Source organism: Ammospiza nelsoni, chromosome 2, assembly GCF_027579445.1.
Source record: "Ammospiza nelsoni isolate bAmmNel1 chromosome 2, bAmmNel1.pri, whole genome shotgun sequence".
NCBI classification, from domain to species: Eukaryota; Metazoa; Chordata; class Aves; order Passeriformes; family Passerellidae; genus Ammospiza; species Ammospiza nelsoni.
The window spans coordinates 42,855,966-42,870,564 of NC_080634.1; the positions used below are offsets into that span (position 1 = coordinate 42,855,966).

General features: G+C 35.9%; 1 protein-coding gene across 1 annotated transcript in view; it reads left to right on the forward strand.

The window, feature by feature from the left end:
- CNTN5 (contactin 5) overlaps positions 1-14,599 on the forward strand; it is a 616,731-nt gene that overhangs the window by 415,642 nt on the left and 186,490 nt on the right. The window contains exon 8 of the mRNA XM_059466383.1: positions 14,188-14,283. Within this exon, the coding sequence (XP_059322366.1) occupies positions 14,188-14,283 (96 nt within the window). The remainder of the gene's footprint in view (positions 1-14,187; positions 14,284-14,599) is intronic.

Genomic DNA, 14,599 nt, shown 5'->3' on the forward strand with positions numbered 1-14,599 from the left:
TCATAGTAGTAGAGATATAAAACTGCCTCACAAGATATTTGGAACTTAAACAATAATGCAGTGCAACCTCAGGTAGTAGATAATAAGATAATTGAGTGAAATGATGAAACACAAATTATATCTTTTCACTAATGATAGTCATGTCCACCAAGCTGCTATTTGTGTAGTTTGATTGTTGATATTAAAATATATGAGTGCATTTTAATTTTCTAGGGTATGTCAAAAAAAACTACTGATTGGATTGTAATTTAATAGAGTGTGACTATGGAAAATACTTTGAGAATTTAAGACTAGCTTGTTTCTTCCATCAGCTGCACTTACATTAGAAATCATTTTTAGGATAAAAAAATAAATCACTCCTTCCACTTCTAATAAGAAAACATTTTTAGCCTTTGTACATACATCCCATCATATGCATCTAATAAGTTCCTATTCAATCCTAACTTAAGAGAATGAAGCATTCAAATAACTTGGAAATGTTTAATGATGCTGGCATTTAAAAGGAAGGATTTAACAGGTAGAAATACTCGAGCTGCATTTGTGAGGATGAGGAGCAGGTTTACACGATAAGCAAACATCTTTTCTGCAGTCTACTTAAAATCAATAGCTATCCAAAGGCATTGCTTCTCTGACATTACAAGTGTTTGTAAGAGAGGGAGATAGTTTCCTACACTCTTTATAAAGTCAATGCCATAAAGTATATATAACAATATATCTTCCTTATTTTGAAAGCCTTTTGCTTCCACTGGAACTAAAAGCAATAAGTAGAAAATGCTGGTTGATTTTGTGAATGCTGTATGAAAACTCTGAGTCATTTTAAGATGCACATTTATTGCAGCATTAAGGTGGTGCTAATTCTCTTATCCTCTTTTCTCCAGTAAGTGTCTTCCCAAGGTGCAGTAGATTAGGTTTTCTGGGTATCAATCAGGCTCAGCAAACCGAGCTGGAAGTTTTCCTTTATATGTACATTAATCACCAAACAGGTAGTCAGAAGATGAAGTTCCTCACGTTGTAAAGTTCTTATAAAAATCAATGTAAAATCCTTTAAAACATGTAACATTTAGATTTTCTACACTGCATAACAATATGAAACACATTAGGCGTATACAGAAGTTGTTTTAAATTTAGACCTATCATCTTTATTACGCAGGAGCAGTATCTTAGCATACAATTAATGCCACAATAAGAAAGACTATGAGGTTAAGGGCTGAATTTACCTTTATTTAGACATTATTTCAAAACTACCATGCTCATATCTTAATCTCCTCTATAGCTTTAAAAAATGGTTAGATCACTACTTTACTTATAAGAGTAGGAAACTGTTTACTTACAAAGGTCCAACACATTTATAAAAAATTATATTTGCCTTTTGTTCCTTTTCTGATATATATATGAGAAGAATCCTTTACCATCTTCTACTTAGTTTTATCGGGGCACTGTAGGCAAAATAATTATGTTAAGAAAACAATCTGAAGATCAAGGAAATAGTAAATTGCCTCTAAATACACTTTATTCATTCTCCTTTAATGTCAGACTGTCAACACCATAGGCAGCTGCAACTGATCTAATTGTTTTGATTTCCTATTTAATCTGATGCACTACTGGGTTGCAATTCATTCCTGTCAAGTTGACATCTAAAATAGGTCAAATGAATCAGGCCTTTGAAGTGTCTATTTCTTTGCATTGCCTTGAAAGGAAGACTAGGATAGCTGGCTCAGATATAGCTATAAAGCAACTGTGCTTTTGTGGTAAAATATTAGAAGGGAAATAACTCCTTCCAATAAAAAAAAATAGCTCAAATAATAGGGACAACAATTTAAGATTCTATTTCTTTACATTCAAAATAATTTATGTAAAAGACAGTCTTTAAATAAAGTCTTTTTCAGCCTTATATATATATTTATAGGTAACACCAAATTGTTACCTATAAGTATAATCACATATGTACCTCCTCAAATACTAGCCACCACTATATAGTCCCTATAGTATTCATTTTAGATTTGCTTACATTTTATTAAAATATGGTAGAACATAGATATTTATAATATGACTATCTGAACCCCTAAGTCTAAATAGTCTAACATGATAGTTTTACTCATAGCAAACTTAATTACAGTTAATTTTAATCTAAAACCTATGCTTGTATTGTTAATTGGAAATGTATAATATCTAGTAGTAATTGACTTGGATAAAATTAATGTATACTACCACTGAGGTTATTCTTGTCAATAATTTACAATTACACTGATAAAAATCCCATTCCTATTCTCACAGTGTGAAACATCCATAGAGTAGTGTGGGTTACAATGAATTAAACAAAATAGTTGATAATAAATTTCACTGATAGTATGGATGCTATTCTCCCCAGGTATTTAGGTACCATTTCCTTACATGTCACTCCTTCAAAAAAAAATTCATCAATCATTATTAAAGTAATAACACTGCAATAATCTGATACCATTTTCCTGTGATGTCCCACACATCACTGAAAAGCCTTCATATTTCTATTTTTTTTATATTTTAAAGAGTATGTCTTAGTTTATTATCACTTTTCATATAAATTTTTTTTGCATGGATATTTATATCAGAAATTATATTCCACTCTATGGAAAATATTATGCACATATTTAAATCACTATACCAAATGAGTGTGAGGGAACCATTTCTAGGATTGAATTCTAAGAATCACATGAAGCTTATTTGTAGGATCAGTTAAACTAGGAGATTGATTCAGAAACCAGGATATTTTTTTTAAGAAAAAGAAATTATGGAAAACTCTTTTTCTTTTTCTCACCTTAAACTCCGTCAGGTTAGGTTTTTTTATGTTTAATCATTTACCACTATAAAATGTTTTCTGTAATGCAAATTAATGTCATAACTTTTCTCTGAAGTCCTTCAGATTTATCAACCTCTTTTTACATGTACGGCATCAGAAAAGCACATCATACTTATCTGACAGAGAAGTTTTCAAAGGACCTGATTTTTAGACAGCAGAATCCCAGCACATTTTGCTGAAAACAGCTACCATTCTCACTGGAGCTAGGAAAAAAATACTTTTATAAGATATAATTTTAACTTATCTGGAAGCTGAAAGGTATGAGTAAGATTTTACCGCTGAAATATTTCAGACACACATATGCAAAATTTCACATATTACTTTTTTGTTAGTTGTATTAGGTCCTTTTTAAATTATTACCACATTCACAAACAATCCTTTCAGCACATCTGAGGTTACAGATCTATTTGCTGTAAGCCAGTCAATGATCATCTCCCAACACTGTTGCAAAAACTGGTGATCTGTAACTCCTTAATCCCTGGATTTTGTTTCCTGGATTTTGTTTTTGATATTCATTACAATCTAATTCATTCTTTACATAAATTCATAATATTAAAATCTGGAGATTCCCCTTCACAGTCTTCAATTATTTGGTCTACTTCAGTATAATAATGTTATGGTTTGGGCCTGGCAAAGCCAGAGCCCCAGGGGTACACCTTCTCCCCGGTGTCTGCTGTGAGATGTGACCAGGAATAAGCAAAGCAGGCTCCAAACTTAACATAAAGAAAATTTTATTAACTAAGCTACACACAAACAATTACTAAACTACACACAAAAGAAGAAAGAAAGAAAGAAAGAAAGAAAAAAAGAAAAAAAAAACACGAGGAAAATGAAAACCTCACAAAAACACTCTCCTCCTCCTCCCCCCTAAATTCCCAATACAATACATCCTCCAAAATCACCAATTCTAGGTCCAACACCACCCTTCAGATTGCTCAGACTTTCAGCTCCTCAAGAGGAGAGGGAGTCCTTCCGTGTGTCGTGGTGGCCTCTTCCGTCCTTGTTCCGGTGCTCTCACCACCGAACAGGGATCAGGGCTGCTTCCAGGGTTGTCTTTTTTTAAGGATGCTTTGTCCAGTTCCAGAAAACCACAGTATCTCACACTCTCACCTTTGGGACATCCGTCCCCCCCATATTTTATATACCCCCTGGGGCCGAGGGGTACCCACACTGAATCTTCTCTGGCACTGGGACATTTCTCCCCCTGGACTCAGTCTCTGTATCTCACGGAAACATAGCTCTGTCCATGGCTACACAAAAGAGTCCAGCATAAAATGCCACTCCATCTTCTCCCTTCTTTTAACATCTCTCACTCTCTCTCTCTCTGGTCCAGGCCTTCATCACTCACTCATTTCCTTCGTCCTCCTCCACTGTTATCACACGTCTAGGAAGGGTTAATGTTCTGTAGGGTTTTCATTGTCCAAAAGGGGTTAAAAACTCCTCCAGGCGGCTGGACTCCTGGCTGCACCCCCCCCATCTCCTCAGCCAGGCTGCCTGCTGCCAGCACATATTTACTGAATTTCAAGGTAACACAGGCTGCACTCTCTCTCTCTCTCTATCTGTCTCCGGGTGGGGCAGGGGGGGAAGGCTGTCCGATGTCTCTTGGGGCTCTTCCTCCACCCTTCCATCATCCAAGGCCTCCTCACCCCCATGTCTGTCCAGGCCCAGGCCTACCGCATGGCTGCCCCTCCCCCGCCCAGCGGCAGCGGCTGAACGGGGGAGAGCTCCGACCTCGGTCCCTCGAAGTCCCAAGAGAGCCTCCCAGCGCCGAAGCTCTGCTTTTAACCCCTGGGTGTTCTCGGAGGTGTGTCCTAAAACCCACTGGCTACCCCAGGTGCCAATATCAAAATCCAAGCACCCATTGGTTTGACCAGAACATCCCAGAATTCCTTCTTTCTGGTCAAGCCACCACAAAAATCCATACTATTTTTTCAACACATTGCTTCTTTTGTTTTCCTGAATTGAATTTTTGCTTTCTGTATACTGTCTATTCAAGACAGAACCTTGGATTCTTTTCCTCATGGTGTATTCACTCTGTTCTACCAAAAGCACATCATATATTTAAAATGGCTAGACCCTTTCAACAAGTTCCTCCATATCTTCTTTAATGTCTGACTGTCTCTGAATACCTGTTGTAACTCCTTTATGGTACCTTCCTACTAGGCTAGTACTACAGTCTGATTACTGTGACAGAAGTTTTTCTATTCCACGGAGAATTAATATATTCAGGGCCCAAATCTTCTCCAGCCTGAAATTTTTCTCTTTTTTTTTCCTTTTTTTTTTTTTTAACATCTCAGTGGTTGATTTTACCCACACTACACAATAGCTGTGCTGCACCAGTGTGTGGCAAAGCTTTGTCTAAATATAGGACTGTGATTATGGTCAATCAAGTCTTACAAATGCTGTGTAATTCATTTTTATTAATTAAGAGGAAGTATGGTTCCTTGGTAGGATGCCCAGATCTGTCCTGTTTGCAAGGTCAGTTGTCTTCTCCAGAAATATCTGTCCGGGATTTTTTTGTTTTGTTTTTTTGTTTGTTTGTTTTTGTAAAGTATTGAACATTACTATGGTTAGGAATAGCTGCAGGATTAGACACCATGGTCTAGTATTTGATACCCTTGAACATTGTATTGTCAGCAGTCCATATGAGAGGAGAAGCTGTCCTGCTGTTCTTCCCCACTGTATTAGAAATACTAACAAATTCCCCATAGCTTCAAAATCAGCAGCCTTACAGCTTTGCTTGCATTTCGTTTCTGTACCAAAAGTCATTAAAAAAAAAACTTACAGTTGGGACATACTTGGTAGCAATTGCTCTAGGAAGGGCACGCAAAAGAAGAGATGCAATTATTAGTTTGCTTAAAGAAATCAATCAGTATTGTGGAGCACCTAACCAACATAGTTCAGGAAACATATTTTAGTTTTATTTCTATTGATCTGTGAGTGAAAATATGTAATTGTGACAGATGGCAAAGGAGTTAAAAGCTCAGATGAACTGCTGAGAGATTGCTGCCTGATATACATTCCTAAAGCAAAGACTGTGATTACGTCTTTGAGGACACTCAAAGGAATATCTCCTCAAAACAGGAGAGGAGAGGAGAGGAGAGGAGAGGAGAGGAGAGGAGAGGAGAGGAGAGGAGAGGAGAGGAGAGGAGAGGAGAGGAGAGGAGAGGAGAGGAGAGGAGAGGAGAGGAGAGGAGAGGAGAGGAGAGGAGAGGAGAGGAGAGGAGAGGAGAGGAGAGGAGAGGAGAGGAGAGGAGAGGAGAGGAGAGGAGAGGAGAGGAGAGGAGAGGAGAGGAGAGGAGAGGAGAGACGCTTCATCTTATGCAAGCTCTCTGACACTAATATGTGCAGAATTAGGAAATAAGTGACATAAGGAAATAACATTAGAATGCAAAGAGAGGGATGGAAGAAGTAAATGCCTTTTAGAAAGCATTTGAAACTGTGTTATCCTGTACTTTATGAAATTATGAAAGCTTCTAAGAATGTTTATCTTCTCTGATCATAAAAATGAATAAATATTGGGCCATTCATTTGCAACACATTAGATCATTAAAGGAATGCTCAGACCACCTTCGCAGGGCTATTAATTAATTAATGTGATACACATTACAGATTGAAAAAATCAAAGCACGTAGATGATAATTTATAGTTGCTCAGCTGATTCACGACGATTTATTTATCTTTGATGACTCTTACTTGTAAAATTACATGCTCATATCCTAAACTGTGATTTTCAGTGGGTGATACCACCCTGATATTAAGCAGAATAACATGTTCCAATACAAATTGTTTTATCAAAAACATTACCTAGCATCATATGTAACAAGAAGCTGCTACCTAGGCAACTCTCTGTGTTTGCACGGCCTTCATTTCCAGTTGAGCTATTCAGCTAAGACCAAGGTCTTCCAGATTTACTTCTTGGATGTGTCCAAGCGCTTCGTTATCTTGTCACAATTGACTTGTAGGTCATGCTGGGCACTACAACTCTCATAGAAGATCAAATAAATAATTTCTGGGAGATTATGACCTTCTTCTTTTCTTTATGACAAAGCAGAAGTGAAGTATGGAGGCATTTATACACATTAGTCTGCTGAAAAGTCAGTGCAGCAAAATGACCTGTCTAGAGTGGAGTCAGAATTTGATATGTCATGTCTCATGGAAATGGTGACTAAAAGCCTCCAGCTATTACTGAAACCTGAGCAATCATGCCACTCCCCAAACCTTAGACCTGAACAGTGCTTCTCAGATATTTATCTCAGTTCACGCATATAATGGCATTCTGAAGCAAATTATGAAGAATTCAGGGGAGAAAAAAAAAAAGACTATTGACTGAAACACTATCAAACATCTTACATAATTTCATAACAGGGACCCTGGGAGGTCAGGCTTTTCTTTCATTTCCTGCAGATTCTTTGTCTGTATCATGCCAGCAAGATCATCTCAGATACAGATACTGTGGAAGTTGTAAAGTTTTTAATTTAGATGAGCTCAGTGCCATCACTTCTGAACTTGGGAAAGCTTATTTCCTTTGCCACCATTATATTATTTTAGGAGTAGAATCCATGAACTAAAAGTAATAAATACATACAGTAAATGTTTTAGTGCAATTTCTATTATAAATTAGCTCAATAAAATACAGAACAAGTTATCTTTAATGACTTGTTCACCTAGAGGGTAGGAAAAGTGGTTTTTTTCTGTGTACTACTGTTACAGCTTCCTGTGGACCATAACACCTACACAGGAATTTTCCAATAAACTCTATGGAGATTAGTCACTGTCCATTTCATATCACATCATAGGATAAGAAACTGTACTATGATAGTCATTGTGTGTTAAATCTTCCAAAATCCCAACTGGCTGTTGGGATTACTAATTAAAAGAAGGAAAAGTCACATCCAGCTGAAGAAACAACAAAATAAAAGATTGTTTGCAATATATCCTTGAATGTTTGTAATTAACTTAATTGGAAAAAAGTTACTAAGGGAGAAATCAACAAAAAGGGAAGGAAGACTCATAAGAAGAAAGGAAAAAAATAAGAAGGTAGAATCATGTGCACAGGATTTATACAGTGCATAAATAGTAATATACCACTCAGTGTCAGGAACTTCTATGGAGAATGTTGGAAATAGAAATGTGTGGTTTTCAAGACGCAGATAACATTATGTAAAACAATGTGTTTAAAAAAATATATTGCATATATTACTCAAGTGAAAAAATCTGTTTGCGAGAAGCCCTGCAAGCAGTAATATTTATTGTCCCACTTTACTTTTGTGGTTAAATGTTGGAATCTGCATTTGAAAATTTTTCATTTGTCGCTTAAGATTGGTTGCTTATTTGTTTGGGTTTAGTTGTTTCTTCTAAATGACAGAATGAAAGGGTGAAAAATGCTTAACTATAACATTTCCGCTTGATTCTGTGTTTTTCCTGGAAATTGCGTTATACAGTCATGAAAGACAGCTGAAATAATTCATGAGGGAAGACATGAAACCTGACAGACACAGAATGATTATAACTAATTAATCATAACCATCAGCAACTGTAACCACGAGCATCCTAATTATTGTGAACTTAACATGCCAAGTTGAATCATACAGAAACGCTGTAGTTTTCAACATAATCTTATTATTTTATTCTGTATGTCAGTATTTCTTCTAATCCACTTTGGTCCAGTACTTCAGGATTTATGAATGCAGAAATCCTACTGAAGTTCAGGGAGATTTTGGTACCTACGAATTCCTTTTTTTCTCATGGCTTGGGGTAGAATTAAGCGTTATTGATGATACTGATTTTATTAATTGATGTTATTGAAACTAGGCATAACAAAAGGAAGAGTTTTTCAACACTATGAATTTCCTCAACCTTCCTGGGGTATCTCTCTGTGCAAGATTAGATTATAGAAAAAAATAAGTAGTTAGACAAGACAAAACAATGGAAGGTGCATATCAATTCATAACTTATAAAAAATCTGTGTAGGATCACAAGTAGCAAATATTTTAATTGAAATGTTGTATTCTCTTTTAAAAAGTATGGCATAGTAAATAGTGAACTAGTCTATTTTTTTCTCATAAAAAGTTAAAGTTTTTTTAATTAATAATAATAATTAATAAATAGAAACCACCCATTTTGGGAAAGAATTTTAAGAAAATATAATTGTACTAGATTTAATACGCAATTCTATAAATCAATTTAGGGAATAGTTATATATATTAACAACTGAAATACAGTACAATATAATAGCAACAACAAAAATAATACTTATAATGCTAACAATAGTAATTGAAATTGTAATTAAAAAGGAGAAAACAGAAAGTGAAAAGAAAAAAATCCAAGAGAGACAAGAGATGCACAGTGCAGTTATTCACCACCCCCTGACTGATGCCCAGCCCGTCCCCCAGCAGCGATCGGTGCCTCCCGACCAGCTCTCCCCAGTTCATACACTGAGCTGGATGCTCTGTGCTACGGAATATCCCTCTGGCCAGTTCGGGTCAGCTGCCCCGGCCATGCTGCCTCCCTGCTTCTTGTGCCCTCCTCACTGGCAGAGCATGGGAAACTGGAAAGTCCTCGGCTTTGGGTAATTACTGCTCAGCAACAATGATCACGTCAATGTTTTGTCAACATTAGTCACATAAATCCAAAACACAGCACAGCACCAGCTACTAAGAAGAAAATTAACTCTACTTCAGACAAAACCGGGACACTAGGATAGTTAATTATCTCTCTAATGTATTGTATTATGATAGAATGTATTTGCCACATTTGTGGATTCATGACTTCACTGTGATAGGAAATGTAGAAAGCATCAAAAAATGTTTCTACTTACAAGGTAAAACAGCTAGACATAGCCATGACATACAACTAAATGAAGAACAATAAACAATAAACCAGGTATTTTTAAATTGTTATCATTTATAAGAAATTATATAAATAGAAATATGTCATTAAGGACAGAAAAATGTTTGTGTATTTGACTATTCATCTGCCTTTCATTGTGAAAATTTAGTTCAGGGGTAATGAATCAATAGTATATGCCTTAAATTTCATGCTGATACACGTACATAAAAAAGTGCTTTGTTTTTGCAAGAACACATCTGCAGAGCGCCATTATTCAAAAATCCTTTTTTTTTTTTTTCTGAGAAAAAAATATCTTGTAATATCTGAGAAAGGTTCTGAATATGCTAGTTTAAATATAAGTACAGTATTTTGTGTGTCCTTTCTCTGTTTTTCACACTTTCAGAGAGGAATCTTTAAACATTCTCCTGAGTTCCTTGTCACCTTTTGTCAGCATTCCCTGAAAAAATCTGTGCATCGACCCCTCTTTCCTTAAAACACTTTAATGGCTCTGCAGATGTACACAGAGAGAGGGCTGTTGTCATGCAGGCTTGGACTTCTTCATTGTTTTCCTATGCTCTCTCTATTTCTGTTTTTGCACAGTAACTTCTCTGAGAAAGAAAAATAACCTTTTTCACATCTTGTCAGTCTTATGATCCATGAAGAATTAAAACCTTTCTGGTAATAAATAATAACAGCAGCAATGATAAAAAGCATGATACATTCTAAAGTGTTTGAGTGTTGCTCTTATTTTATCACCTAAAATTCATATGGTAATGTGATTTTTCAAAGTTCAAGATGTATACTTCTCCCATTATCACTTGTGAGATGATGTTTCTGTAATGGTAAAAATCTTTTTTCCCAAACTCCCTTTCACACTTTTTCTAATGAATAATTTCATTATTAAAAGTTACACTTAGGTCAAATGAGTGACCCTACTAATACAGCTCGATTTCCTTAATCTGGTATTCCTAGAAAATAAGTGTATGTCAACATAAAATAATCTATTAATTTTCTTGTACTGTTGGATATTCTGGGTATTGTGCTTATTCATTCAGTGCAAAACTTTCCTATACAATCACACATTATATCTTTTCAATACCCACCTTTCATTCTTCTATAGCTTGTGCGTTATTAAACAGAACATTTATATTTTCCATTGTTTAGGGTGTACAGTCAAACCATGTTTTTGATTTAGGTTATAATGGGATTTTGAAAAACATGTTTTGATGGAATTCTTTTCCCTGTAAATCTTACCTTTTTAAAGGAGCTACAATTCCAGCTCAAGGTCTATTTCTTAGTCTTGTCTTTCAAATCCAAGGAGAGGAAGGCTACCCTCTCTTTGTGACAACGCAATAAATAAGTTTGTCCTTGGCCTGACAGAAGAATCTCTCCTTGTGTAGAGCTATTTTTACCTTATTGGAAAGAATATTGCCTGCTTTATACTTGTCTGGGTATCTTCAGGATATGTCTTTAAACATTTTAATACATATCATATTATGTCCATTTTAAACTGCATAATAAATTTGCATATAAAACAGTTTAAACCTACAGAACTGAGCTGGCAGAGGACATTGTTCTGCACCAATCTAATTTCTACTTTAAAGCTAAATGGACTGGTTTAAGTCACTGATAATGAAGTACAGAGACTTTTACAGTTTCCATGCTAGGTTACCAAGCAATAATTGGCTACAATAAAAACAAGATCTGTTTTTCATCTTTAATTTGATCCTAATTTCATAGCAGTTACCCCTTGACTGTTACTGGGTCACAAAAACCTGTTGCTCCCATTAGCTGCAGCAAGCTGATAAGCAGAGTATATCAATGATCCTTCCTGCACATACCTAAAATGCAAACTGCAGTGAAGGTGACTTGGAAGGCCATTAAATGCTAAAAACTGATCCAACTTTTGTAAAAGTCCTTCTGTCAATGGCAGAACTTCCCCACTTTTATTTAAATATTTACTTTGTTGTTAGACCTTCAAAGGTTTTTGGTTGCTTTGTCTGCCTTGAGGTTTTCCTCATTTCCTTCTCTTTAACTCCTTTCACTTTCTGTGGAAGTGTTTCCTTTTCTACTGAGTCATGTTAAAACTGATAGTCTTGTGGTGGTGTCATTGTTCCACAACACATATCAATACATAGGTGTATGTGCTGAGAGAAACCCATGCTTTAGCTCATTTCCAAAAAATGGGAATAGTCACTGTGGAGAAAGCAGCACTACCTGGCAGCTCCTTTGGATCAGATATATAAATGGTGTTCCAGAGGTCATAACTTCTCTCAAAGACCAAATACTACTGAGCTAATGTAAATACACTTGCAGTGTAAATCTGACATCCAGAAAGTACTACACCAAACCCATTGGATTTAATGTCTGGCATCATCAGTAGCTCTGGAATTTTTTTACTATTTCCCTTTTACAGTGGAGACCACTCCTGTCTCACAGGTTGTACACTAGTGACACTATATAATGTTTTTAACTGAATAATTTCTCAGCAGTGAAGGAAATTTGGTTACTCCTGCCACATGCCCTCCATCTAAATGTGTGGTTTGCATAGATATTGTCAATAGTAAGTTACACTAGACATGGTGGCTGGCACTTAAATGCATTTTTTCAAAGTGGTCAGTGCTGTTTCTCACATTAAAAAGTATGGGAGTTATGTAGCTGAACCTCAGTAAAAGCTTTGAAAATAACATAGTGTATGTTACCATCTTTGCCACTAGCACTGAGATATGAGTAAATTAATCTTTCAGAGCACAAGATGAACACCTATGGAGCACGAGAAGGCATTTTCTAATCAATCAGCCATAGACATGATAATAAGATGAAGGACAGGCTCATTCTGCGTGGGGCATTCTGACATGTCACACGTGTTACAGGTTTATACTGCACCAAGAGTAGTGAACCAAAGGCTGAGAGGTTACAGTTCTCACCTCTAAAGCTGGGTTCTGTCTACTGTTTCTTTTATTATCTACCTCTTTAGAGTTTTAAAGTGAAATGAAAGGTGTTTGTACAAATTTTCTGTGGCTGCCTTTTTTCCCAGTGTGGATAGATATGAAATGGCTGAGATTTACAAGAAAGTAATTAAATTTTCCATTAATTTGATTTTTCCTTATTGTGTTTATTACTTTAATGTGGGGGAACTGCAAGCATGATCCTTCGCCTTTCCTTCCTTTTAAGCTCCTCTACATTTATTTGTTTTAGAGCTAAATCCCTTCTTTTGTACCTGCTAATCCTTTTTCTGTCATATGCTAACAAGAAATTCAGTTCAGAACCAATAGATAGCCAAAAAAGCTGAAATTCAAAGTTCTTTGATACTTTCCTCCTTTAGTTTGAAAATAATTGTTTTGAACAAATAGAAACTTGAGTCATATGTAATACTTTTATTTTAAAATAAGAAAGAATATTTTTGATTTTCATTTGGTGAAAAAAAGTACATTTTTCCATCCCAATGCACATTCAAAGCAGGAAATGGAAGAAAATATATTTAAAGGTTGCTACAAGTAATAGGAAAATAACATTTTTTTTTCCAAATCCTCCTTTAATGTTTCTTGAAGCTTCTGTATCCTTTTCAAAGATCTCTTGTTGCTGCTCTCTTCACCTTGATCCACATCAGATGGAAAATTCTCTAGAAAACCCCTGACAGAACAGACTCTGAGGAATAGGTGAAGACATTAACAGTCTGATGGCAGAACTGAACTCTCATATCTCTTTACTACAGATATAAATGCTAGATCATTATTAATCACAACAAATATGAATCCATGTTGAGTGTTCTGTGTGGTAAATGGAATAATAGGATCTTCTTGTTGAGAGGCTTTAAATAATCACAATGAACTGTTCATAGCAGTGGCCTGCAACTTTATTCAAAATTTTTGTTCCAATACTGAAATGCTTCTTATTGCCCTGATGGAGGGAAACTTTGGAGGGAAAACACGTTTACTCATACTGGTTTGGACTTATAGCATCAGAGAAATCAGAAGAAAATTATTTGAAAGAGTAAATGTGCTATAGAGTAGCAATGTTCTATAGTTTTAGAACCAATGTGCTGATTTTCCTTTCTGTCATCACCATGTCCTGTGTGCAATGTCCAAGTGGGGTCTGCAACATCATCAGTCTGGATGTTAGTTGAAGTATTCCCTCCAGTTGTATTTCTTCCATTTCACTGTGTATGAATCCCTTCTACCAAGGGAGAAAATCAAGCAGGATATAGTAAAAGGAAATAAAAGCACTATCATATGTATTTGTAAATGGAATATATATATATGTGTGTGTGTGTGTGTGTATGTAGTCTGCTGCTTTTTCTTTTCATACTGTATGCAAGTGCACTAAAAAAGGAATAAAGTGCTGATGTAACATGGAATTTTTGTAAGGGAAATAGATTTATTTTTCAGGCTCTCCTATTACAGATCAAGGTATGAAAAAAGGAACGACCAACTTTAAAAGAAGAAATAAAATTAAAATTACGGCAGCCAAAAAATTTAAAATCTTTAGTATGTAACCAAAATGTTCTGTTCTTTTGATAGATCTGGGGAATTTTAGCGGTCGGACAAGAAGTGCTGTATCTGTACGTGAAGGCCAAGGAGTTGTTCTGATGTGCTCCCCTCCACTTCATTCTCCAGGTACACTAGGCTGCAGCCTGTATTCATGTTCCTCCTTTACAGTTTCCTCATTATTGGGTGCTCAGGAGTTTAGATACAGTATGTATTTGATTGTGGAACTTCAAAGATGAGATATCCACCATCCTTCTGACAGTTTTTGGAGTACCAAAGGACTAATTTAGGCTCACATATTGCAAATGCCAGTGAATAGCAGCAAAGTTTCTGCTAGAAGCGTGTCTAATTCCTAGTACAGAACTTGAATGTAACAATAGTCTCCATGCCATGAACAGTGAATATGGCTGCCTTGAGGTCACAAAAGATTGCTTATAGTGTTTAG